The 22,792-nt window shown below is 54.0% G+C and overlaps 7 protein-coding genes across 7 annotated transcripts; 3 read left to right on the top strand and 4 right to left on the bottom strand.

Annotated features, from left to right (window-relative positions):
* Window positions 1-66: 66 nt before the first annotated feature.
* Window positions 67-2,071, bottom strand: LY79DRAFT_549813 (cystathionine beta-lyase). Its single transcript, XM_060557503.1, has 2 exons — window positions 440-2,071; window positions 67-386 (listed from the first exon to the last, which is right to left on the bottom strand). Exons 1-2 carry the CDS (start codon window positions 1,682-1,684, stop codon window positions 315-317), a joined length of 1,317 nt encoding a protein of 438 aa, XP_060415640.1. The 5' UTR covers window positions 1,685-2,071; the 3' UTR covers window positions 67-314.
* A 326-nt stretch (window positions 2,072-2,397) lies between these two features.
* LY79DRAFT_549810 (ATPase) lies at window positions 2,398-4,511 on the bottom strand. Its single transcript, XM_060557502.1, has 4 exons — window positions 4,094-4,511; window positions 3,749-4,031; window positions 3,309-3,681; window positions 2,398-3,258 (listed from the first exon to the last, which is right to left on the bottom strand). The coding sequence occupies exons 1-4, from the start codon at window positions 4,205-4,207 to the stop codon at window positions 2,751-2,753; spliced, it is 1,278 nt and encodes a 425-aa protein (XP_060415639.1). The 5' UTR covers window positions 4,208-4,511; the 3' UTR covers window positions 2,398-2,750.
* Window positions 4,512-4,936: 425 nt separating this feature from the next.
* On the top strand, window positions 4,937-6,719 carry LY79DRAFT_157467 (chromosome segregation protein). Its single transcript, XM_060551114.1, has 3 exons — window positions 4,937-5,832; window positions 5,881-6,279; window positions 6,353-6,719. Exons 1-3 carry the CDS (start codon window positions 5,016-5,018, stop codon window positions 6,565-6,567), a joined length of 1,431 nt encoding a protein of 476 aa, XP_060415638.1. The 5' UTR covers window positions 4,937-5,015; the 3' UTR covers window positions 6,568-6,719.
* Window positions 6,720-7,354: 635 nt separating this feature from the next.
* LY79DRAFT_658429 (phosphatidylinositolglycan class N) lies at window positions 7,355-11,116 on the top strand. The gene is made up of 6 exons (XM_060562723.1): window positions 7,355-7,988; window positions 8,054-9,609; window positions 9,667-9,854; window positions 9,915-10,026; window positions 10,081-10,189; window positions 10,239-11,116. The coding sequence occupies exons 1-6, from the start codon at window positions 7,811-7,813 to the stop codon at window positions 11,051-11,053; spliced, it is 2,958 nt and encodes a 985-aa protein (XP_060415637.1). The 5' UTR covers window positions 7,355-7,810; the 3' UTR covers window positions 11,054-11,116.
* A 996-nt stretch (window positions 11,117-12,112) lies between these two features.
* Window positions 12,113-12,820, bottom strand: LY79DRAFT_157434 (uncharacterized protein). Its single transcript, XM_060551113.1, has one exon. It carries the CDS (start codon window positions 12,614-12,616, stop codon window positions 12,197-12,199), a length of 420 nt encoding a protein of 139 aa, XP_060415636.1. The 5' UTR covers window positions 12,617-12,820; the 3' UTR covers window positions 12,113-12,196.
* Window positions 12,821-15,712: 2,892 nt separating this feature from the next.
* Window positions 15,713-19,800, top strand: LY79DRAFT_549801 (fungal-specific transcription factor domain-containing protein). Its single transcript, XM_060557501.1, has 6 exons — window positions 15,713-16,233; window positions 16,349-16,373; window positions 16,572-16,589; window positions 16,753-16,880; window positions 16,944-19,397; window positions 19,456-19,800. The coding sequence occupies exons 1-6, from the start codon at window positions 16,046-16,048 to the stop codon at window positions 19,526-19,528; spliced, it is 2,886 nt and encodes a 961-aa protein (XP_060415635.1). The 5' UTR covers window positions 15,713-16,045; the 3' UTR covers window positions 19,529-19,800.
* Window positions 19,801-20,486: 686 nt separating this feature from the next.
* Window positions 20,487-22,439, bottom strand: LY79DRAFT_512759 (LysM domain-containing protein; the record flags this gene model as incomplete). Its single annotated transcript, XM_060554412.1, has 1 exon — window positions 20,487-22,439. One exon carries the CDS (start codon window positions 22,437-22,439, stop codon window positions 20,487-20,489), a length of 1,953 nt encoding a protein of 650 aa, XP_060415634.1.
* Between the last annotated feature and the right edge of the window lie 353 nt (window positions 22,440-22,792).

Genomic DNA, 22,792 nt, shown 5'->3' with positions numbered 1-22,792 from the left:
ACATAATACTCACTTGGGGATATGAGCCTCGAGTAGGAATTACGGCAAAAGCGATGATGTTATTTTCAAGTAACTCCACGCGATGCCGTGGCAGAATAAACTAAGCTTTTCCCTCCTTCCTTTTGCTTGTTCAACTTCATTGGCCTTGACTTTCTGCATTTTGTTTTTTTCTCTTTCTAACATATACCCGAGCGGTTTCACAGTCAAGTGCCATCATGTTGTAGATATGGAATTTCTTCCGCACTGGTGAAAAACCTGCGAGCCCACCCAGGTCTAGTCACACGGTGTTGTATTTCCGTGTCCGGTCACAACTTTCATGCCTCCTGGACAGACTGGGCCGCATGAAATCCCTCCAAAGTCACGTGGACCGCTCCCGCCTGGACGAGCTAGCGCGACAGTCAGCTTGGCTTAAGAGTGATGAATCAAGATAGCTACTCACGGCACGGGAGAGATCCTCAATCAAATCCGTAACGTCCTCAATGCCAACACAGAGCCGAATGAGATCCTCCGGCATTTGCCTCTCCTTCCGGGTCTTGGCGTCGATGCTGGCATGGCTCATTTGGCAAGGCATACTGATCAGACTGTTCACACAGCCGAAGCTCACGCTAATGCTGTATAGTTTAGCAGCTTCGACAATTCTCTCCGAGAGAGCGGCGTCGCCAGTCTCAAAAGACAGAACGGCGCCGGCGCCACGCGCCATGGACCAGTGCAAGTCATATTGAGGGTGGGATTTGAGTCCTGGATATCGGACCTTGAATCCATGGGACTCGAGGAATTCGGCGATTTGCTGAGCGTTGGTCTGCTGCTTTTCCATGCGGATAGCGAGCGTCTTGATACCTCTCATAAGGAGGAATGAGTCGTTGGGCGAAAGACCACATCCGGTGGCGTTAATGGTGAAGTACAGTTTGTCCCCAATGGACGAGTCATTAACACCAATCACGCCTGCCATGATATCATGGTGTCCAGATAGATACTTCGTACCCGACTCATACACAATATCAGCACCGATGTCCAGGGGGTTCAAGAGCATGGGCGAGAGCATAGTGTTATCAACAACAACCAAGGCTTTGTCGTTGACATCGTGCACAAGCTTGGCAATCGAGGGGATGTCGACGATCTTGATGAGAGGGTTTGTCGGCGTCTCGAGCAAAACCATAGCCGTCTTGTCAGAGACGACGTGGCGAAGGTTTTCCACGTTGGTGGTGTCAACATGGTGAACGATGATTCCCTGGTTAGAGGACAGGTACGCAAGCAGCCGGTTGGTACCTCCGTACAAGTCGTCGCCGGTGATGACCTCGTCGCCGGGGCGCAACAAGCGAGTAATGACATCTAGGGCACCCATGCCGGAACCAACGGCAAGAGCTCTCGTGGCGTTCATGATCTTGGCCAGATGGCGCTCGAGGTGGGTGCGGGTAGGGTTCCCTGACCTAGTATAATCGTACTCATTACCACCAGTGGCAGAGGTCTGCTTGAAGGTTGCGGACTGGTAGATGGGAATGCTGGAAGCGCCATACTGGTCGTTACTGTCAGTATAGACCAGCTCAGTGGCTAGAGCATAGCGGCGGCGGCCATTGCGAGGACTGGAGGGCGTCGGCGAAGGAGGGAGGTCATGGCCGTCGAGGTCAACCCGCTTTAGGGGATTGCTGGATTTGGCCGCAGCGCCGTTGTTGAGCGGTGTAGACATGATAAGATAGGCAGGTCGTGGCGATGGCGGGGTAGCGCAAGGTAGGTACTGCCGGCCGGCTTACTCAATTGAAAGTAGCGAGTGTGCCCAAAGTTGTCCTCGACTGATCGGGCTGACGATAAGCTACTGCACGTGAAGCGTCTGTGAGCTGTCGCAATTGATGATTGAAATTGACCAGGCGGAAACAGATGTTACGGACAGGCGTTGAATGGATCGAGTACAGTACTACCGCTGGCCTTTTAAAGAGCCAGACTTGTCGCCGCGGACAGAGTGAGTTGCTCAGCAAGTCAATTGTCCAAACGCAGCACCGGCGTACTCGGTTGAAGCAGGTGGTTGGTAGTAAGGATGAAGAAGATGTATGATTGTAGATGTATAGGAGAAGTTTTACTTTATCACCAAAGAGGGGAGGGACCGACCGGGCTTTTGGGGAGACGGGAGCGTGTGACTCCAGCAGCACTGACAACAACAACTGTGGATACCCCCGGATGACGTGATTTGTCGGTGTGCCCAGTGCCCCCCGAAAGTCGGCGATGGTGGGGCAGCCTGAGCCCTGGACATGGATGCGGAGGTTAAGAGCGGCGTTGGAATTGGTTAATGCATCTAGCGCATGCATGTAGTGTAGGACCAGGGCCATTAGTCGTCGGGACGTAAGGTTGGTATGGAGTACATATCACCTTATCAACAATGTCGGAGGGATTCGTATCTTAATATAAGCAGCCACTGTCCATCGAAACAACCCTAGAAAAGCTCGAGCTACCTAGGTGGCAGAACATGCACTCATAGAATCTGTCAATCAACAACGGCTTGTATAGCTTCATGGTCTAATAATATCCATGCATTACTAGCCCCGTACAGGTTGCACACTTGTCGTACAGAAACTGGCGTTGCAAGATGCTGAAGATTTTGGTCTTGCCCTTGCCGCGTAAATCTATCCTTGAAACCACAGAAAATCAAACAATCGTCTTCCGGTTCGACGCTTCTAACGTGGTCAAACAGATACACGCTTTCAAAACGTGCTGACACATAGTCCGACATTTGCTATTTACGTCGACTGATGTATTCCTTCTCACCCCAACTCCTCCACCATATCCTCGTACTCATCTGTTGCTGATGCCCCTGAAGCTTTCGTTGAATGCTTGGCATGATTGTCCATTAGAATCTGACCCCCACCTTTCCTTCCAAAGAAGTCTTCTGTACGGATCCCCCGAAAGTGCTCAGGCGTGATGTTGGACATGGAGTTGCCGCTCGCCCGATGCTCTCGCATATACTCACGAACCGGCGCCATGGCAGCATCGCGGCATGCTTCCTTAATATCGCTGCCCGACATACCGGCCGTGACTTTTGTGATATATTCCAGACTAAAATCTGCATCGGTCTTTGTGTCCTTGAGAATGAGCTGCAGAATGCGCCGTCTCTGCTCTTTGCTTGGCAGAGAAACCGGGAACTTTTTGGGCATTCGCCTGAGAATGGCCTCGTCAATGTCGTGTATCCTGTTTGTCGCCCCCAGAACCACAATTCTGGCCGGCATACCTGAAGAGTTTGACGATGTCAAACCGTCCCAAAGGGTCATGAACCTGGTTTGTCAGCCAATGAACACCAAGCAGCCATAATTCCAGTCACTCACTCTGCCTTGACCATACCACTAGCCTCATGCTCACCGCTCCTTCTTGTGCCCAAGACAGCATCGATTTCATCGATAAAAATGATAGCAGGCTGCATCTTGCGAGCCAGGGAGAACACAGCGCGGACCAGTTTGTTCGAGTCACCATACCACTTCTCGGTAACAGTCGAGATGTGTAAGTTGATGAAAGATGCGCCACTCTCGCGGGCGACCGCCTTGGCCAACATGGTCTTGCCGCAACCAGGGGGGCCGTAGAGCAATACGCCAGATGGAGCGGACAGAAGTGGTGCCGCATGAGAGTACAGATGTGGCATAGTTAGGGGATAGATGACAGACTCTTTGAGCTCATCGATAATGTCCTCCAAGCCGCCAATGTCTGCCACAGCTCGTTAGTGAAGCTCCGGGACATGTGCGCCATATCAGCATGCGTGTGTAATGCTTACCAGAGAACCCAATAGGGATATCCTCCGGGGACACCATTTCCAGAGCAATAAGGTTCTCGTACTCATTCAACACCAACTCTTCTGGCTTCGGTCCGCGGCGAGATGCGTTGCTGTCGTCGGACGGGTCTTCGCCAGATTTGCCGGCGTTCTTCCCTTTGCGCAAACGCTCCAGGTGGGCCTTCGCCTGCAATCGTGCTTGCTCGTGTTTCTCTCGATCGGGGTCAGCGAGGGTGTTGGTGAGCGATGACAAGAAGTTCCTTGCAAGGTATACGCCGGTTGCCATCTTGAATGTCAAGTTAGCCTTCAAGTACGCCATCGTTTCTGGTATTTAATGAGTCCATTTACCATGCCAGCCACCAGCAACAAGTCCAGGGCGAAGTCACCCAGACCCTTCTTGCGGTCGCCCATGCCGAGGAGTTTTCCGACGGAGCCCAGCCAACGGTCAAGGTCACCCGTCATCAGTGTTCGCGTCGCGGCGAAGGGCCGACAGGATGGGGTTGAGACTGCCGAATGTGCAAGGTTACAGCGAGTGAGCGGTCGTTGTGGACCGGGTAGAGGTTTGACGACGAGTATCCTTGCAATGAATATTAGAACGTCGTCTAGTGGTTGCACGTCGGCGAGCAAAGATTGTGTAATGGCTTCGTTGGGCGCATCCAGGTGATGGAGAGACGGCGGGCGGCGAACGAGACGTGGCCCCCGTTCAAGAAACTGAGCCGACTCAACGCCACCCGTGGTACGGGGAGAAAATTAAACCACATATGGACTGCACTCATAGTAGGTACCTACCTAGGTACCTAGGCAGTTTCTTTTAATGGCAGCGGTGGGCACCGCACATATGCGCACTGGCCACAAGCTGCTTCGACCGGGATCTGGTATTACCCGTCAGCTCAAGAGGTTGCTGCTAGGCCCTTTGTTTACTTTTTCGTCACAAAGTCGAGGCAGCTTACCTTAGTACCTGTAAATATCCGCTTCGGAGCAAATGCCTTCCCCTCCTCTGCTTGTTATTTGGGACCGTAGTCTGCGCAAACCTTCGCTTCAGAGCCGTGAAGATTGAATACCGTGCACACCACCACTTCCCGAGGGACACGATACACTGTTTTACTCAGTAACAAAATCAACGACCCACGAATCGCGACTACGGCGCGACACTGATTGTACATTGGGTATCCTCCAGACGTGTGCCCAACCCCGACTACCTACTTTCCGCTGCGTAATTTGCGCCCATCAACTTAACTTACCTCACCACGAAACCAATTTCCGGGCGTGAATGTCGCATGCTGCTCCCTCGTCCAAGTTGCTTGCTTTGGTGGATTCGGATTCCGATGAACTTTCCGGCCTCGGCGCGAAAGTCAACAGTAACAGCACAAAAGACCACAAGATGCCGCTAGCGAAGAAAGCCAGAGGCAGACCTCCAGCCGCCCACAAGGTTACGAAGCCATCGCAAAGAGCAACGAAAACACACAAGAATCCCAAGCTCGCAGCCGCAGTCAGCAAGGCAGAAGAGGAGGGTGCAGTTGATATATCAACCATGGTCGAAGGCAAGGCTCCGAAGAGGGGCCGCAAAGCAGCAGCGAAAGATGAAGAAGAGGGAGAAGAGATGGCCAAAAATGACGGGGGCTTTACCTCTCCAATAAAGCCGAGTGTCGGCAAGCGTAGAGGCCGCCCAAAAGCCGCAGTCGCAGCAATGTCCAAAACAGATGATTCGGACGAGGTACCGAATTCCGCCGCGAAGCACACCGGACCGCCAGCCAAGCGAGGACGCCGTCCTGCTACCAAACCGACACAGAATGAAGAATTGGAAATCCCGGAGACACAGGCTCAAGATGCCATGGACGTTGAGATGGAGTTGGATGATCAGTTCGAAGACCTGCCGGTGCCACGGCAGCCTGCCCGCCATACCAGCCGGGCGGGCGGGAGCTCAGACGTGGAAGCGAGCGAGACGCAACTACGGCGGAAGTTAGGCGAGACAACAAGGAAGTATGATCATCTTGAGGCAAAGTACCGGGATCTTCGGGACATTGGGGTCAAGGCCGCCGAACGCAACTTTGATAATCTCAAAAAGGAGAGCGAGGAACGAGCAAACAGTAAGTACCCGACCGAGACCGGCGACGAGTAGTGCTAACATTTCCAAGCCGCGAGCGAACTCATAGGCCAGCTCAAGGCCGATCTTGCCATGCAGCGGGATCTGGCGAAGGCGGGACAGCAGTACAAGAAGCAGCTTGAGGAGATGGAGGCGAAAGTGGCAGCATTGACTACAACACTGGCCGAAACGAGACAAGAAGTCAAGACGCTGTCGACAAAGCTAGCCGCGAGCAGATCTGCTGAAGCTGCGGCAAGTACAAAGACAGTTCCTGGCAGTGCTATCAAGGGCGGTAGCGCTGCTGCTCGAGCCCTCGCTAGCTCAGATGTGGTGCAAACGGGGCAATTGAAGGAGGACCTTTATGGTGATTTGACCGGGCTAATTGTCAGAGTCACGAAGCGCGACTCGAACGGTCAGGTTTTCGACTGCATCCAGACGGGAAGAAATGGAAGTAAGTTTGCTCTCTGTGACACTTTCTTGCAGTATCTTGGTGGCCCGCCTCATTGTACTAATTGCGCTCCCAGCACTTCACTTCAAGCTCGAGGTCGAGAGTGAGAGCTCGGGTGATAATTACGACGAAGCACACTTCACGTACAAGCCGCAGCTTGACAAAAATAGAGACCGCGACTTGATCAATATGCTCCCCGACTTCCTAGTGGAGGAAATCACTTTTCCTCGACCACATGCAGCGAAATTCTACGCGCGTGTAGTCAAGTCTTTGACTGAGCGCATCGATTAGTTTATCCGAGCTGGGTGTCTCTTTTCGTTGGTGGCATGGCCAGGCGTGGCACGCAAGTTGCCCTTGAAGTTACTCTATACGATACCCTGCGAGGTTTTGTTTCCTCGACGCTGCTTGAATATATAAGCTTCGCCCGCTGCTCGTTTTGGTTTTTGAGGTGGATGACCTGCTATTAGCTCGGCGAGGCATGGCATCGTAAGCAACGGTTCCCGGATTCTGGCACAGAGAACGAAACTCATAACTACTTACCCAAGCGCATTGCGAATATTCTTCTACGGCGGCAATGGACACGTAAGAAATAACAATGGCGTGGGACGTGAGGTTGGCTATTTATTTATCTCAATCCAAAGAGGTTTCCAGTTATCCGTCTACCAAGTCTGACAGGAATAAGAGCGCCGAGATGATGTACTTACTATTTGCTCACTTAGTACGTCTTCGCACTCACAGGAGACGCCTTGATGTCAAGAAGTCATGTGCCAGTGTCATCCCAGCATTGGTACCTACGGTAGATACATCATCGAAGCCGCGTTTAGAGGGGCGAAGGAGGGAAATGCTGGCCGAATAATTATGAGGTCAAAGGGGCGATAGCCATCCGACCATTCTACTACACCTGCGCTGCTAACGCCCTACAATGCAGAAGTTGTACCTACAGAACCCCACTAGGTGCAAACAGCTGCTCCCGCGCCGTGTCGCGGGCTTCTAGGATGTCGAAGTGGGTCCACCCGACCGTGGATCCCTGCACCTCCAAAAATTGGTGCATTACGGGTTGTCGACGTGTCGTGAAGTGACCAATAATCTCGGCGTCGATGCAACAAGCTTGATTGATTCAATCTGGATCGCACGGCGCTCCACCAGACTGGATGGGACTGCTGTGGTTTCGTGTTTCCCATGGGCAAGAAAACCCAGCGCTGCGCATCCTCAACAGCCCCGAGAGCAATGCGGTTCGCTGTAAAATGAATGCGCCTCCACTCCCTTGCACAGAAGAAGCCCCTGATCCCTTCGTCTCTTCACTCTTTAACCCCAGCCATTCTGCGGGACACCTCGAGCGGCGCTGAACGAGTCGAACCAAGCTATATAGCCCAATCAGCCCTGACCTATTCCTCGGTCCTTGTCGGCTCTGCCTCTGCTACATCTCTCGAGCTGCTGAAGCGAAGCGACAACGCGACACGGGAGGTCTCGACGAGAGCCGAGGACAGTACAGCGCCGAAAGAGAGCTCTCTTACCTTTCGCTGCTCTGCCCGCCATGGCTGTCTCTTCGCGCGCCGGCTTTCTGGCCGTCGCAGTCGTATTTCACCTCGCCTACATCTACTCTATCTTCGACATTTACTTTGTTAGTCCAATCGTTTCGGGCATGAAACTTATCCAGATCGACCGGCCCGACCGTGTCAAGGCTCCCGCCGATCGTTTGGTTCTCTTTGTTGGTACGTTGTCCTGTTTCTCACTACCTAGTGCCATGCTGGAAGCAAGTACTAATCCTTGATTACAGGAGATGGTCTGCGAGCAGACAAGGCCTTCCAGTTCTTTCCAGAACCCTACCCCGAATCCGAGGACGATCTGGCTCCACGGCCACTGGCCCCTTTCCTGCGATCCCGCGTCCTGAAGCACGGCACCTTTGGCGTGTCACATACGCGCGTGCCCACCGAGTCTCGTCCGGGTCACGTTGCGCTCATCGCTGGTCTGTACGAGGACGTCTCGGCAGTCGCGACTGGCTGGAAGCTCAATCCTGTCAACTTCGACAGCGTCTTCAACCGGAGCCGTCACACTTGGAGCTGGGGTTCTCCTGATATCCTTCCCATGTTCGAGGAAGGCGCGGTTCCTGGTCGTGTGGATTCCTACACCTATGGTCACGAGTTTGAGGATTTTAGCCAAGATGCTCTGCAGCTTGACTATTGGGTTTTTAACCATGTCAAAGAACTTTTTGCTGAGGCGGCTAAGAACGAGACCCTGGACGCTGCCCTTCGTCAAGACAAGGTGGTTTTCTTCCTCCATCTTCTTGGGTTGGATACCAATGGCCACTCGTACCGACCCTACTCAAAAGAATATCTCAACAACATCAAGGTTGTGGATCAAGGCGTCCAGGAAATCACTGCACTTATTGAAAAGTTCTATGCTGATGACCGAACCGCTTTCGTCTTCACGGCAGACCACGGCATGAGTGACTGGGGAAGTCATGGAGATGGCCATCCAAATAACACTCGCACGCCACTGATTACTTGGGGTTCAGGCATTGCACCGCCGGTGCTCACCACTAACTCTGTTGCTCCTGGGCACGATGAGTACTCTTCTGATTGGCACCTTGATAATGTTAAACGACATGATGTGGCGCAAGCTGATATTGCGGCCCTGATGGCTTACTTGATTGGCGTGGAGTTTCCTGCTAACTCTGTCGGCGAACTGCCCTTATCGTATGTTTCGTCAAGTATCGAGGAGAAAGCGCAAGCAGCCCTTGTGAACGCTCGCGAGATCCTTGAGATGTATAGGGTTAAAGAAGAACAGAAGAAGGCGACTGAATTGCGCTATCGGCCATTCAGGCCGCTGAGCAACACGAATCTTACCCCTGACCGCCGGGTCAGTGAAATTCAAGGCCTTGTCGACGCTGGCAACTATGAAGAGGCTATTGAAGAATCGGCTGCTCTTGTCAAAGTTGCGCTGGAAGGTCTGAGATACCTCCAAACTTATGACTGGCTCTTTCTCCGCACGCTGATCACCATTGGCTACCTTGGCTGGATGGCATTTGCGCTCACTGTTGTTATCGACTTGCATGTCTTGCGAGGCAGCCGCCCCCCTTGCCGTACGAGAGTGGGCACGACTGTGTTCACGTCAGTACTTGCGGCGCTGTACGCATCTTTCGTCATCTCCAAGTCCCCCATCACCTACTACGCGTATGGTTTCTTCCCCGTCGTCTTCTGGGAGGAAGTCTGGGCTCGACGTCGTTCACTTGTCGAAGGCCGCCAGGTGCTTTTCGGGCACATCAAGACCGGGGGCAGCGTGGTTTCGTTCTTGTTGAATGTTGTGGTCTATGTCGGCATCATTGTTTCTCTCGTAAGATATAAGAAATGCCCCTGCTTTTGACCGCTTTGTTTCGCTAACACAGTCGAGGCTCTTGGATACATCCACCGCGAGGTCCTGACTATTCTTTATGTCCTTGCGGCCTTCTGGCCCATGACGTACGGCTTGAGATTCCTCCATTCGAACGTCCTGTTGGCTGTGGTTTGGTTTTTCGCATGCCTCGTGATGAGTGTTTTTACATTGCTTCCGGCCATGAAATCAGAGGACGTTCCTCTTATGTATGTCTGAACGGTTCTGTCATCCACCCTCCCGAGTGTCCACATGCTTACCCATCACAGTGTGGCAGGTGGGATTGCTATGGCGGCCATTGGTCTGGCCTATCTTGTCTGGGAAGACAAGCTCCTTGCACGGCTAGCCCTGCCGACTGCTAGGGCTCTGACCGGCGTCCAGGTGAATATATGTCTCTTTGAAATTCTGCTCCACAACTGACACAATCAAAAATAGGTCGGCCTAATCCTACTCGCAATCGTAGTCACCAGGTCCAGCGCCTTGTCTCTCCAGGCAAAGCTGGGGTTGCCCCGTGGCAACCAGGTGGTTGGCTGGATTGTCCTCGGTAAGCGTAAACCAAATCTCGACGTTGGGCATCGCTAATCAGCTGGTAGTTGCGTCGCTACTTATGCCTCTGGCCCATCGCTTGCAGCCCAACAATCATTACATGCACCGTCTAATGACCATGTTCTTGACCTGCGCGCCGACCTTTGTCATTCTGACTATTTCATATGAGGGACTGTTTTATGTTGCTTTCAGCATTCTGCTGGTCTCCTGGGTGGGCCTTGAGCATCGCGTATTCGCATTCAGCAAGAACTCCGCAGACGAACGACGCTCCCAATCTAATGGCACTGCCAACGAGGAGCCGAGACTATCTCCGCCGGCTTTCAGAGCCTTGACACTCGCTGACGCTCGAGTTTCATTGTTCTTTTTCGTCTTGCTGCAGTCTGCCTTCTTCAGCACAGGCAATGTAGCTTCGGTCTCGTCCTTCAGCTTGGACAGTGTGTACCGGCTAATCCCTATCTTCGACCCCTTTTCCCAGGGAGGACTACTCATACTGAAGCTGATGATTCCCTTCGCCCTCATCTCAGCCAACTTCGGAATTCTTAATGTCAGACTGGGTGTGGCGCCGTCGTCTCTCTTTATGGTGGTTATGGCCATTAGTGATGTTCTTACTCTCTACTTCTTCTGGGTAGTGAAGGATGAGGGCTCGTGGTTAGAGATTGGCTCTACCATCAGTCACTTTGTCATTGCGAGTCTGCTGTGTGTGTTTGTGGCAGCTCTCGAGGGGGTCAGTGCGCTGTTTATTGGCGGCATTGAGGTCGAGGAACCCCAAGATAGAGGCGAGCAGAACGGGGCGGTGGTATCTCGTACCACAGGACGCACAACTGCCAACGGCAAGACTCCTTTAACCGCTGCCAAAGCATAACGGACTGTGGTCTTGGCTTAACGAAACTTAATGCGTATATATGATGGCATCATATTGTTTAGTATGTGGCCCAAACAAGCCTGCACGCATTGTTTATTTTATTTTCTTATTTTGTTTTATCTTGTTTTACATTCTTGCCGCCCACTTGATTTTCCCGAGCCTGGCATTGTGGGGTAAGTGAGTTGATAAGACACGCTCTCTATGGCCGATTCTTGCGTTTGACTCTCGTGTCGGCCCAAGTGGCCTCTACGTCAGTCGCATTTATTTACTACTGCCTTTCTAGGGTGGTCCTCAACATTGTTAAGATACAGTCCAGGCCGTTGACCAAGTCTTAACTTCGGCCGCTGTTCTCAAGAGCAGTGGAGCTTCGGCATCGTCTTGGAGGAGAGAAGACGCCACAAAGGATGCCAAGTCTGTCGGAAAATCCTTGGGGATCTGCCGCATTGACCGAGATCGATGTGCCAGTGTATGAAAACAAGCCGGAAGCGCGGTGAGCGCCCACCGAGTCTTCCCACCGTCCTCGTTTACGGGAGTGCAAGAAGAGGGTGACGAGAGCTGCCGGGTGTTCCGCACAGTCTGATATTTGCCAACCAAGGTGTTGCAGAGCGTTTCCGGTCAAGCTCACCTGGGAGCCGACCCTTATCAACACTGAATGAAGTTGGCCATTTCACTTCGGTCTAGCAAGTAGCTAGATGTATGGCATCTAGAAGGCTGTGCCAGGAACGTTTGTTCCGGCAGGTTAACAGAGACTCGGCTTGGTAATGAATGCAAATAAGGTGGGTTCATATATCAAAGTCCAATAGGACCGATGTAAGGCGTGCCTGAACTGGCCTGCCGCCCCCTTGCCGTGGGATCATGCCTCACCCCTTGACGCCTGGTTCCTCCAGCCGCCAGAGTATATATCCCCGTACAGCAAGGTGTTCGGCAGGCAGCTTCGACGCTTGCTTTGTAAGCCGGCGGTGTGAGATGTTCCATCGTGCAAGAAAGCCGTAGAACCAGCCCACGGAGAATCGGAAGGGGTGGGCAGGAAGATACCCATCAGTGAAAGTGCTAGGATATCTGGTAGCGAAAAGGGCCCGGGCTTCCCGTCTGGACCATCCAGTGGTAACCACCTTGTCACTGACCCGTTGTTGAAGGAAGTGACTACGGAGTATATAGGTCAGCTTCCATTGCTAGCCATTTGGGTTGGCGGCTGCGTACAGTTGGGTTAATAATAGTGCCTCGTCGTTGATACCAACTGGCCACTGTTGAAAAGGGGACTCCGAAGTGGGCGGCAGCCTCGTGAAAGGTTGGGCGGCGAAGGCCGTTGGCAGGGTTCAAAGGGGAATCGCCAGCCCGTTGCCGCTGCCGTTGGCAAGATGGATCAATTGGGTAGCGGTGGTGCTCGAGGTACAGCAGTACGTCAACTTGCTTTGACCGTCCATACGACCTTTGGATTCGCTGGATGGGTTTTTTTGCCGTATACTGTCGATGGACAATAGGCTTGGGCTTTTTGCCCATTTTCTTGCGTAACGGCGGTGCGATATTTTGGTTGATATCGCCTAGCGGCTGGCGGTCGGGCATCGCGAATATCGTAGTGGGTTGGTTGATGCGTTGGCGAAGTTACGGCAATGGGCAAGTGGGTGGATGGGTTGACCGCTTTCTAAATCAGGCACAGCGCACGGCCTGTGCGGTTTACGAGTTTGGCCAGTGGATACGGTATGTGTGTGTGCGTGACACCATTTCACGGCCATCTTATACATAGTAATTCTCGGCACCCACCAACACGTGTATGGTATGTGCCGGGCTCGGCTCTGGACGTCTCCCGTGGCCGATCCACGACGAGACGTGGTGATATGCTTTTCTCGGCAGCCTTCTGGGAATTCACTTATCCATGTCCACACACAGCGCAGCGTGGTCCTTGCCTAAAACGGGAACGCATGCGTGGGGATGAAGCAGTTTCGGGGGGCATCCCCGAAGCATAACTGCAAGTATTTGTACCTAGGTACTTGAGGTACTTGCGCCAGCAACACTCTTTGAAGCTCGACTTACCTCACTTATACCATCTGAACAGTTATCTAGGTAGGTAGGTAGTTAGACTGCAGTGGGCGTATTTGATCAAATCAACTGTTTGCGCTCTCCTCGTGCCAGTGCCTCGCCCTGGACCCCCTGTCGACCTACGTAGTGCACGCTTACTATACGTAGGTAGTATACTCCGTACTACAGGTGTGTATGTATGCCTTACCCCTGCACCTTGCCCAACTCATTCACTCATCTCCTACTTGTAGGTATATACCTGTACGTGTTACCCCGGATCTGGTGGGCTGCGGCCCAACCCTGATCAAGTGGGCGGAGGGCAATAATACGTTGATGCAGGGGATGGAAAGGTTAGCTTCATTCTTCATCATCCCCCGACATGGGTGGATTCACAGCTCGGCGGCTACTGGCGTGAATTAGGTAGGGCTCTCGGTGAGCGACACACGCGCGGCCCACCACGGCCTTCACCTAGCAAACGCCCTCTCGCAGCTTAGTCGTTGCCAGTCTCCGTTGCTGTCTTGAAACGACATGCCTTTCCATAAGCCCTGAGGGAAAAGGTTGGTGGGGGAGGGGATGCGATCCTGCCAGCAGTGCCCTTGAGAAAAAGTCTCACATGCTCGCCAAGCCGACAATTGTGGCGTCTATTCCAACGTCCTTGGCCAACTCTCGTCCAGGCTGCCATGCCACACTCGCCCACGAGACAATGGTTCCAGGCGTCAACAGCCAAAGTCCGAGTGACACGGGCTAGCTCCAGGTTGGCCGCCTGGGCAAACCCGGCATCGGTCACATGGGAGGTAGATGCTAAGAACGGGGATGGGCTGTCACCCTCAAGCGCCATTGCGGACGGCTTGGTGTGTGCTGAGCCAGCCCATCTACATACAATAGAATGTGACTGCGCTCTTTTCTTAATTCATGCGCCCCTCCCAACCCCCGGAGAGCCCGGAAGGCAATGCTAGATCTACCTAGTTTACCAGCACCTCCGATCCCGTCCAGCTCATGCCGGTTCGGGGCAGATAAGTTTACCTTGGCTGCACGGGGGCCGATTGCGGTTGCGAGCCAGCACAACCTGGCAAGCAAGGGCCGCATACATACCACCGCGGTGGTCCATACATACATACATACCTACCGTATATAGCGTTAGACTCGGAAGCAGACGGCGGGAAGCAAAAGCTACGCCAAGGGCTTGATGCTACGATGCTAAAGTTAATTGCCTTTTATATACTACGGTGATACACCAGCTAAAGCTGTGAAAAGGGCTGTTGGAACGAGAGATAACCTGGCGCTACCTGTGCGCGAGAATCTCAAAAGGGCGCACGCACGACCTGCTCTCTGGTCCGATTCTTCATGCGACGTCATCCCCCAAATCCAAACCTTCAGGCCACAACTTTGTTGCTCGTCCAGGCTACCGGACGTCTTCAGAAGGGGGGGTAAGAGTCATGATCAAGATTACGTGACAGCCATATTGGCTCACAAAAAAGAGAGAAAATCTTTTTGAAATTGGCACGGGCATGTCGTTTTTCCGGGCTGCTTCAAGGTACCAGGTCCATGGGCTTTGTTCTTCTTCCTCATGACTGTTATCCTGCATGATGTCCCGAGTCTTTCTTTCAGTCAATCCTACTATGCCTTAGGGTATCTTCTTGCTCCCCGACGTGCTAGACGTAATTGCATAAAACAGAATGGTCGAGAGCAGCGGATGAACATTACCGTGACTTTTCGGAGTCCGAAGATAAACCGGACCAAGAAGACGATGAAAATCAATATAAACGGTAATACTAGGAGTACATCTTCTGTACCCTGGGACACAACTTGGATGGCTGGCGCGCCGAATTATTGCAACAAAGAGCGAAACCGAATTTCCGGGCCTGCCTTGATTTGAAATAAGCTGTCTCAAGAGTGGACATGATCTAGATGGTGGCTGCTGTCTCGACCCCAAGCTGGACCCTGAATACCAACGTCTTAGCAACAACGGCAACGATGCCATTCTTCTCCAACACACCGACAACGACCTCGACCTGAGCTTCGACTTCAGCCTAAACCTCGGTGCCCAAGTCAGCGTGGACCTTGATCTGGGTGTCATAAGGCTAAGGCCCGACGTCGACGCGGGCGAGAACCCTGGTCCTGACAGAGAACAGTTACAACGCGGCCCCCGGCCGTCTGCTGCGGCCAGACGAGACCACTTTGGAGCCAGTGCTTCTCTCTTCTCTCCCCTCCAACATCCACAGAAGCCTGTTCCTATCACGACAACGACGACGGGCCAGGCAAATATACCAACCCCCGGCGCAGGAGAAATAGAAAACAACCCGGAGTGGTGATGTATTGACGTTCCCCGGTTCCAAAGTCGATCAACCACGCGGCGGTTCTGCTGGTTGTGGCCCCGCAGACGTACGGATACACTCGTCGAATTCCATCTCTAGGTATTTCGTCCACGTCCAGTCCCAGCAGCACCAGCACCGGTTCCACCAGTTCCAGTTTTCACTCCCGGCCCATCCTCTCAGCTTCAGGGCAAACAGGGGGAGCACCACTCTCGCACCATTCTCTGCTGACTTCACCCCCCATCCACCCGCATCCGCACCCGCACCCGCACCCGCACACGCACCCGCACACGCACACGCGCACACACGCATCAGCAACCCGAGGACCATACCCCCCCCCCCCCCAAGAAGCTCCTGCGACACCACTCCCCCTACCCAGCTGGAGGAGTCCACCATCACCGCCGCTGCCGCTGCCGCCGCTGCCAGTCTCCGTACCCTGCGCCAGCGCTGTCACTGGGGACACAGCCAGAGACACAACCAGACATTGCGCCTGGACCGCCTCTGCAGCAATCAGCTCCTTTGCCGCTGTCGCTGCTATTGCCGCGCTCCTGGTGGCCCTCCTCCCACTCCTACGACTGGACCAGAGAAATTCGTCAACGACTCTCTTTACCACTCTCACGATTCCATTGCAGCTTCCGCTTTACGGTGACCCATAGATGTCGACATGTCATCTACCGACCTGTCGGCCCAACAGCCGCAACCGCCGCAAAACCCCGAATCGACACCTCAGTCTGCTGGCGGGGATTCCAATGCCGCCAACACGAGCCCCAACGCTCAAGGCAGCTCTGCTGCTGCTGCTGCCGCCGCCGCCGCCGCCGCCGCCGCTGCCGCAAACCACATGAGTTTTCGCAGGTGCGTCCTTCACCACCAACCTCCGCCCCGGTGATTCTTTGCGATGACCGCCGTTATTGTCGGATTTAAAATGCCATGTATGCGCTGACATGGATTTTTTTTCCGTAATGAAAAGGCAACGAGCTTCCAGAGCTTGTGAGGTACGTAGTTTCCCACCTTTATCTTGGCCGCGCCCGCCATTCCGAGACCCCTCTGCCCACTTTGTGCCGAGGTATCCTTACTTCGTGTACCGCCGAGCCGCGTTGCTCTGTGTTGCACTGCGAGATATCATCGCCCACCACATCAATCTGACCCGTCGCGATCAGAGTTGAAGCTAACTATTGGCCTTCAATATACAGACATGTCACGCGCGCAAGGTACGGATACGCAATTGTCCATTTTTCGACTCGCCCGCCCCCTCCCCCTCTGCGCCACATAGCACGCGACCCGACCTCCTGCGCACCCAACCATCTCACAAAACCCTCCTCCCTTCTTCAGCCGACTTTCCTCACCAAGCTGCTTTATACTAACCTTATAAAGGTACGATGCGACGCCGCGAGTCTGGGCGTGCCTTGCACGAACTGCGTCGCCTTCCAGATCGAATGCCGCATCCCTACCCCCAAGCGCAAAAAGACAACAAATGCCGGAACGAACAAGGACTCGGACAGGTCTGTCTCTACTTCGCCGTTTTCGCATACCCCAAACCCTGGGCTAACTGAGGTGCGCTCCAGTGAGAAAGGAGATACTGCCGACGACCGGTCACCGAGAGCGCCTAGTATTTCTGCCCCTGGCCCCGGGACGTTCCCCCCGCGAACACCTGCTGTCTATCACACCACGGACGGTACGCCGTCGTCCAACTACACCGAATCGCAAGCCCGAAAGGAGGAGGTTGACAGTGGCACCTACCTCAACCTCGTGATGAAACCCAAGTTTACAAGGGCCCCTATTACGGACGCTGGCAGAGTCGCATATCTCGGGGAGTCGTCTAACCTGACCTTGCTTGTCCATGATCGCCAAGGCTCGTCGGATGTCGTCCACTACCCTTTGCCCGAAAACGTCAGAGGATCCAGAGCCCGCCTAACCGAGCTGGATAACGTCGAAATTGACATTCTCCACCAGCGTGGCGCTTTTCTGCTACCGCCGCGGTCACTATGTGACGAGCTCATCGATTCGTATTTCAAATGGATCCATCCCATTGTTCCCGTCATCAACCGCACACGGTTTATGCGACAATATCGCGATCCCAAAAATCCGCCATCTCTTTTGCTGTTACAGGCTGTGCTGCTGGCTGGCTCCCGAGTCTGCACGAACCCGCAGTTGATGGACGCCAATGGCTCGACAACCCCTGCGGCCCTAACCTTCTACAAGAGGGCAAAGGCACTGTACGATGCCAACTATGAGGACGATCGAGTGACCATCGTGCAATCGCTGTTACTGATGGGCTGGTATTGGGAAGGGCCAGAAGATGTCACCAAGAACGTCTTTTACTGGAGCCGAGTCGCTACCATCGTTGCTCAGGGCTCTGGTATGCATAGAAGCGTTGAACAATCGCAGCTCAGTCGCTCTGACAAGAGGCTTTGGAAGAGAATCTGGTGGACCCTTTTCACGCGAGATAGGTCCGTTGCTGTCGCCCTTGGTCGGCCTGTACACATCAACCTGGACGACTCGGATGTCGAAATGCTCACCGAAGATGACTTCATTGAGGACGACGGCGACCGCAACAGCGAGTACCCTCCAGACCCGATACACGTTCAGTTTTTTATGCAATATGTCAAACTCTGTGAGATTATGGGCTTGGTGCTCTCGCAACAGTACTCGGTGGCCTCGAAAGGTCGGCAGCGCAACGCAATCGATCTGACGCACAGCGATATGGCTCTCGCAGATTGGCTTCAAAATTGCCCTAAGATCGTGTATTGGGAGGTTGCCCGGCATCACTTCTGGTCTGCCCTGCTTCATTCCAACTACTACACGACCTTGTGCCTCTTACATAGGGCACACATGCCGCCCAACGGCGGAAGTCGGTTTCCTGACGATTCTCCATACCCATCACGGAACATTGCGTTCCAGGCAGCAGCCATGATCACCTCGATTATCGAGAACCTGGCGGCTCATGGAGAACTGCGTTTTTGCCCGGCATTTGTGGTGTACAGCTTGTTCTCTGCTCTCATCATGCATGTATATCAAATGCGGTCGCCTGTGCCGTCGATTCAACAGGTGACACAAGACAGATTGAGAACTTGTATGCAAGCTCTCAAGGAAGTCTCACGCGTGTGGCTGGTAGGGAAGATGGTGTACACCTTGTTTGAGTCCATCATAGGAAACAAAGTCCTCGAGGAGCGTCTGCAAAAAGCTGCAGGCAAGCGACACAGGAAGGCGCAACAGGCCATGGCGCAGCTAGAGCAGCATTCGCGTCCCCATGATGTGGCCAAGCGGAAGTACGACGACATGGCGATTGACTTCAGCGTTAACACACCGACGCCCCAGGAGTCGTATGAACGTTCACGTCCCCAGACACCGAGCCATATGAAGGGCGACGGTAACCCCCAAAACATGCCGCCGCCGGTCACCTCTCCCAACCCCAGGCAACATGACACATTCATGGGCGGAACATCATCACGGCCACAGACCAGACCTGCAACACCGTTCAACCCTTCCTTCTCCGTTCCAGCTACGCCACCAGACTTGTACCTGGTAACTCGTAACTCGCCGAACATATCCCAGTCTTTATGGGAGAATTTTCAGCCCGACCAGCTGTTCCCAGATAGTGCCAGCATGCCAGCCTTCCCCCTCATGTCGCCTCCGCCCGCAAACCAACAAGGCCTCGACGCAGGTCTCATGGCGCAACTCCAAAACCCCAGCTTGCAGAGCGGACTGGCAGCCCAAAACACCCCGTTCCATCAAAGGGGGACCAATAAGACGGGCCTAAGTGGAAGCCCTCCTCAAGGCCACAATGTCCTCCAATCAGGCATGCAAGGCTTTCAACAGCATCAGCAGCAACCGCAACAACAGCAGCCGCAGTCACAGGCCCAAGCACAAGGACAGAACTCCAACACCAGTCTCAACAGCAATTTATGGACTGCCAACTTTGATGGGCTGATGCCTGACGGCCAGAGTCCGAGCGATAGCTGGAGTACAGGATCTGCCCAGGGGCAGCCTGTTCCAAACACCTTGAATGTCGAGGACTGGTAAGTGAATACACGGCCCGGAGACCGACTGACTCACTAAGCTGACGACCTACTAAAGGTTCCAATTTTTCGGCATCAATAATGGCGATTTGGCAAACATGAATATCGACCTGGGACTTGGACCCCAGTAAAGATAGGTCAGATGCGCTTGGTATCCGTTCTCGCTTTGGTAGCTTGGCATGTGTAGCATAGGCTCCGCTCAAGGCCTGTCTTGTAGTTGCAAATGTGATAGAGGGCGTACCAATGAACAATGTTCGAGATTTGGCGAGAAACTTCTTAATTTCACGTGTTTTGCTGAGGCGCACTGCACCAGTTAGCGTCATGTAGAGCCGGGTGTGTCTTGTCCAGGCAGGGCCATATGAACAATGCGTATGTCCTTGCATGCACAGCAAGCAGTTGACCCTCGCAAGAAGCTGCAGGCTCAAGACCAAAATCATGGCCCATATCAAGGCGTTGCCCTTGCCCACTTGGTTCGCGTGGCGCCAAGACTACGTTGCTGTCACCGACGAATAGCTAAATACAGCTGGCGTCACGCATCACTGCTATACACATGGATGAAAGGGCGCTATGATATTCGGGATTGGTCCCAATTTAAGAAACAAACCACCTTCCAAGGGGATCACCTCTCCTCGACCCCTTTGCCTCCTCTGGCTACGCAGCCCACGACTCAGAATCATTGCTCCATTCACTAGACTCAACCCAGGACTAAAAGGCTTTGAAATGAAGTGCAAGCTGATGATGTTCCCAGGTCTAATGTTTCGAAAGAAATAACTGTTGAATGAAAATGGGAGGCGCTGGTAGGTCAAGAGCAGGTTGGGCGACCATCCTGAATGGAAGCCGTGGCAGACTGACAAGCCACCCACCCTTGCCGTAAAAACCCCCTTCCATGTCCGCTAACGCCTTTTCCAATGCTCAACTATGCGGCACCAATTCGACTGCTGCCTACCCTTGTCGCCCCGTGTGCCTCGCGGGCATCTCTATCTTTGGTTCAGATCATGATATGTGTGTGTCCTTGCTGAGACCTCCAGAGGCTGGTGCCGTACACCCAATATAGTAGCTTTGCCAAACAATGGCGTCGGCAATTTGGGTCTAATCAGACTTCTTAGACTTGGCGGCCGGTGTGTTGTTACTCACGCTTCGGCCTCTGACAGACCCGTCTCCGTCGTTCCTGCTCGTAGAGCCGACTGTCATTGGGGCGGTCTCGAATAACCCTGAGCTAGTCACACCGCTGCCGACTGACATCGACAGCCTTCCGTCGTCACTGTTGGTGTCAGTTAATTCGATGAGGTCGAGGACGTCCGGTTGACGGCTCCGGGCCCCCGATGTCGGCGTTCCGGGAGATTTGGCGAACGCGCCGCGCAGCCATGTTTCTACCGTCGCCGCGGCACGGTCAAGACCGGAGCCTTGCCTGGAAGTTGCCGAGAGATCTTGACCCTCATCGAAGGGGCTTTCGACAATCCCGCTGCTAGATCCTGGCCTGAACCCAAAGTTGGCCGTCTCAGAACCCATGACAGAAATGGACGGTAGCGACTCGTCGATGGCAAGTCCAGGGAGATGCTTCTTCGCCCACGTGTTCAAGTAATCCTTTTCCGGGCCAGGCGCCCGCACGCTTCGACCCATGGAACCAACGCCCCCAGGTCTCCTCATCCATGCTGGCCGCGTGTCCCCCGCATCGCTGTTCATCCTGCTCCTTGAAGACGCAGGGGTGGACAAAGCCGGAGTGCTGGATAGGTTGGGCCTGTTGCTGAGGTTGCTCTGACGTCGGGAAGTCGGCCTGCCCACTTGTTCTGGACTTTCCATGAGCCCAGCTGTTATCGCTGCAGTATCGAGAGAGTGCCTTGGTGTCGACCTGGTCGAAGTACTTCGGAGGCTCTTCTTCCGTCGTGGCGGAAAATACCCTATTGTTTTCTTCGACACACGGGCGATCTCAACTGGTTTTGGAACCGAGTCCAAAGCAACCCAGCGTACGTGAGTCCATGGCAACTCCTCTTCTTCGTTTCTGGATAGCTCGGATGATGAGCCATTCATCGTTGGCAAGCTGAAGAAATCGACTTGGTGTGGTTGAGCGGAAGTACGCCCATCTCGCCCATTGGCGCTTTTCGGTTCCGGTGTTGGAGCCAGGAAGTCGACGGCTTGTCCCTCGTGTGGAGGCGGTTCGCATGGGCGGCCCTTGATCTCGCACGCATCGACCGGTATAGCTAGCCATTTTCGCACCTGGATATCTCTGGACCACAGACCATTGGCCTTTCTAAATGCGTCCTCGCGACACCTATATTTGAGCACTATGCCGGCATAGGTGTCGGTTGGTTGCACGTGGTGAATGTACACCAGCTGGTCCTGAACTTCCTCCTCTTGCGACGTGTTTCTGACAGATTCGTCCGAATTCCTCCTCTTATACTTGCCCGCCACGTCAAGACCTCCGTTGACGCCCTCGTGGCTCTCCAGGACGCTCGCTGTTCGCGCTGCTTTAAGGGCAGCATCTCTCTCTGCGAGGGAACCTGTCGCTATGTCTTGATGGCCAGGCCTAGAATTGGATGGTGGTGCAGGGCCCCAGTCCTTTGGAGCCTTTCGTGGCGGCGTGGAATAGTCTCGCTTAAGGGGATTGAAGCCCGTCCGTCTCCCGTTCCTGTGATCTGACTCGTAACCCGCGTCGTGGACACTTCCACCAGATATGATTGAAGAAGCCAACCCTTGGATTGAGGCCCAGCTCTGAGACCATGTCGCATCCAGGAAACTTGCAGTGTTTGGTGCAGTATTGTTTCGGCGATTACTGGTAGACGCATCTCGTGCCGCAGGCTTGGCAGGTGTATCCCTAGACAGGTGGCCGGAGGGCATTGGGCTTGGCTCGCGACTAGATGGCGCACGCAGGGCAGACAAGGAGGCGGAGAGCCTCTCTATAGGCCCGCCGGTCGAGGAAGAGTCGTCGAGGGTACTGATGAGGCGCCGGTTGCGTGGGCGGGCTTCTGCATCATGGCGTGCTGGCATGAGGGCCGATGAAGACATATGGGATGCCGACCCGACTGGATTCAGGGAGTTTGCCATAATGGAGCAAGGCCGCGCACCTCGTCGGTTAGGTGGCAGGGAGTTGAAAAGGAGGGCATCAGCGCGCAGCTACAGTCATGGGCAACTTTCGATCGCAAGACGAGATAGGCGATTCGGAGAGGCGGCGTCGTGGGCGACTTCGGATAAGAGAAGGCGACGGGGTGGATCGGGTTCACAGGAGACGTCGCGAAATATGCTGACTAGCCCTCGACACTACTCGAGAGGAGGGCACGTAAGGGGGGCGGGAGGTTGCAGTCGATCGTCGAGGAAGAGAAACGAATGGGTAAGGCAAGGGAGGAGGAGGATTGGCTGAAGCCGAATGACACCGAGTGATGGGGAGACTACTCGTGGTT

The sequence above is a fragment of the Colletotrichum navitas genome, assembly GCF_030913465.1.
Source record: "Colletotrichum navitas strain CBS 125086 chromosome Unknown LY79scaffold_20, whole genome shotgun sequence".
NCBI lineage: Eukaryota > Fungi > Ascomycota > Sordariomycetes > Glomerellales > Glomerellaceae > Colletotrichum > Colletotrichum navitas.
The sequence above is the reverse complement of the archived record's forward strand: the minus strand, read 5'-3'. Positions and strand labels throughout refer to the sequence as shown.

What these genes read in the sequence shown, in the direction of transcription:
- LY79DRAFT_549813 (XM_060557503.1), bottom strand. Translation starts at nt 1,684, where the DNA reads ATGTCTACACCGCTCAACAACGGCGCTGCGGCCAAATCCAGCAATCCC. An exon ending in TTGAGGATCTCTCCCGTGCC is followed by an intron (nt 387 to 439) that starts GTGAGTAGCTAT and finishes CTGTCGCGCTAG; the next exon opens with CTCGTCCAGGCGGGAGCGGT.
- LY79DRAFT_549810 (XM_060557502.1), bottom strand. Translation starts at nt 4,207, where the DNA reads ATGACGGGTGACCTTGACCGTTGGCTGGGCTCCGTCGGAAAACTCCTC. An exon ending in TGTTGCTGGTGGCTGGCATG is followed by an intron (nt 4,032 to 4,093) that starts GTAAATGGACTC and finishes TTGACATTCAAG; the next exon opens with ATGGCAACCGGCGTATACCT. An exon ending in TATCCCTATTGGGTTCTCTG is followed by an intron (nt 3,682 to 3,748) that starts GTAAGCATTACA and finishes GAGCTGTGGCAG; the next exon opens with ACATTGGCGGCTTGGAGGAC.
- LY79DRAFT_157467 (XM_060551114.1), top strand. Translation starts at nt 5,016, where the DNA reads ATGTCGCATGCTGCTCCCTCGTCCAAGTTGCTTGCTTTGGTGGATTCG. An exon ending in GAGCGAGGAACGAGCAAACA is followed by an intron (nt 5,833 to 5,880) that starts GTAAGTACCCGA and finishes AACATTTCCAAG; the next exon opens with CCGCGAGCGAACTCATAGGC. An exon ending in CCAGACGGGAAGAAATGGAA is followed by an intron (nt 6,280 to 6,352) that starts GTAAGTTTGCTC and finishes TTGCGCTCCCAG; the next exon opens with CACTTCACTTCAAGCTCGAG.
- LY79DRAFT_658429 (XM_060562723.1), top strand. Translation starts at nt 7,811, where the DNA reads ATGGCTGTCTCTTCGCGCGCCGGCTTTCTGGCCGTCGCAGTCGTATTT. An exon ending in TCGTTTGGTTCTCTTTGTTG is followed by an intron (nt 7,989 to 8,053) that starts GTACGTTGTCCT and finishes CCTTGATTACAG; the next exon opens with GAGATGGTCTGCGAGCAGAC. An exon ending in GGGCTCTGACCGGCGTCCAG is followed by an intron (nt 10,027 to 10,080) that starts GTGAATATATGT and finishes AATCAAAAATAG; the next exon opens with GTCGGCCTAATCCTACTCGC.
- LY79DRAFT_157434 (XM_060551113.1), bottom strand. Translation starts at nt 12,616, where the DNA reads ATGCCCGACCGCCAGCCGCTAGGCGATATCAACCAAAATATCGCACCG.
- LY79DRAFT_549801 (XM_060557501.1), top strand. Translation starts at nt 16,046, where the DNA reads ATGTCATCTACCGACCTGTCGGCCCAACAGCCGCAACCGCCGCAAAAC. An exon ending in ACGAACAAGGACTCGGACAG is followed by an intron (nt 16,881 to 16,943) that starts GTCTGTCTCTAC and finishes GGTGCGCTCCAG; the next exon opens with TGAGAAAGGAGATACTGCCG. An exon ending in ACCTTGAATGTCGAGGACTG is followed by an intron (nt 19,398 to 19,455) that starts GTAAGTGAATAC and finishes GACCTACTAAAG; the next exon opens with GTTCCAATTTTTCGGCATCA.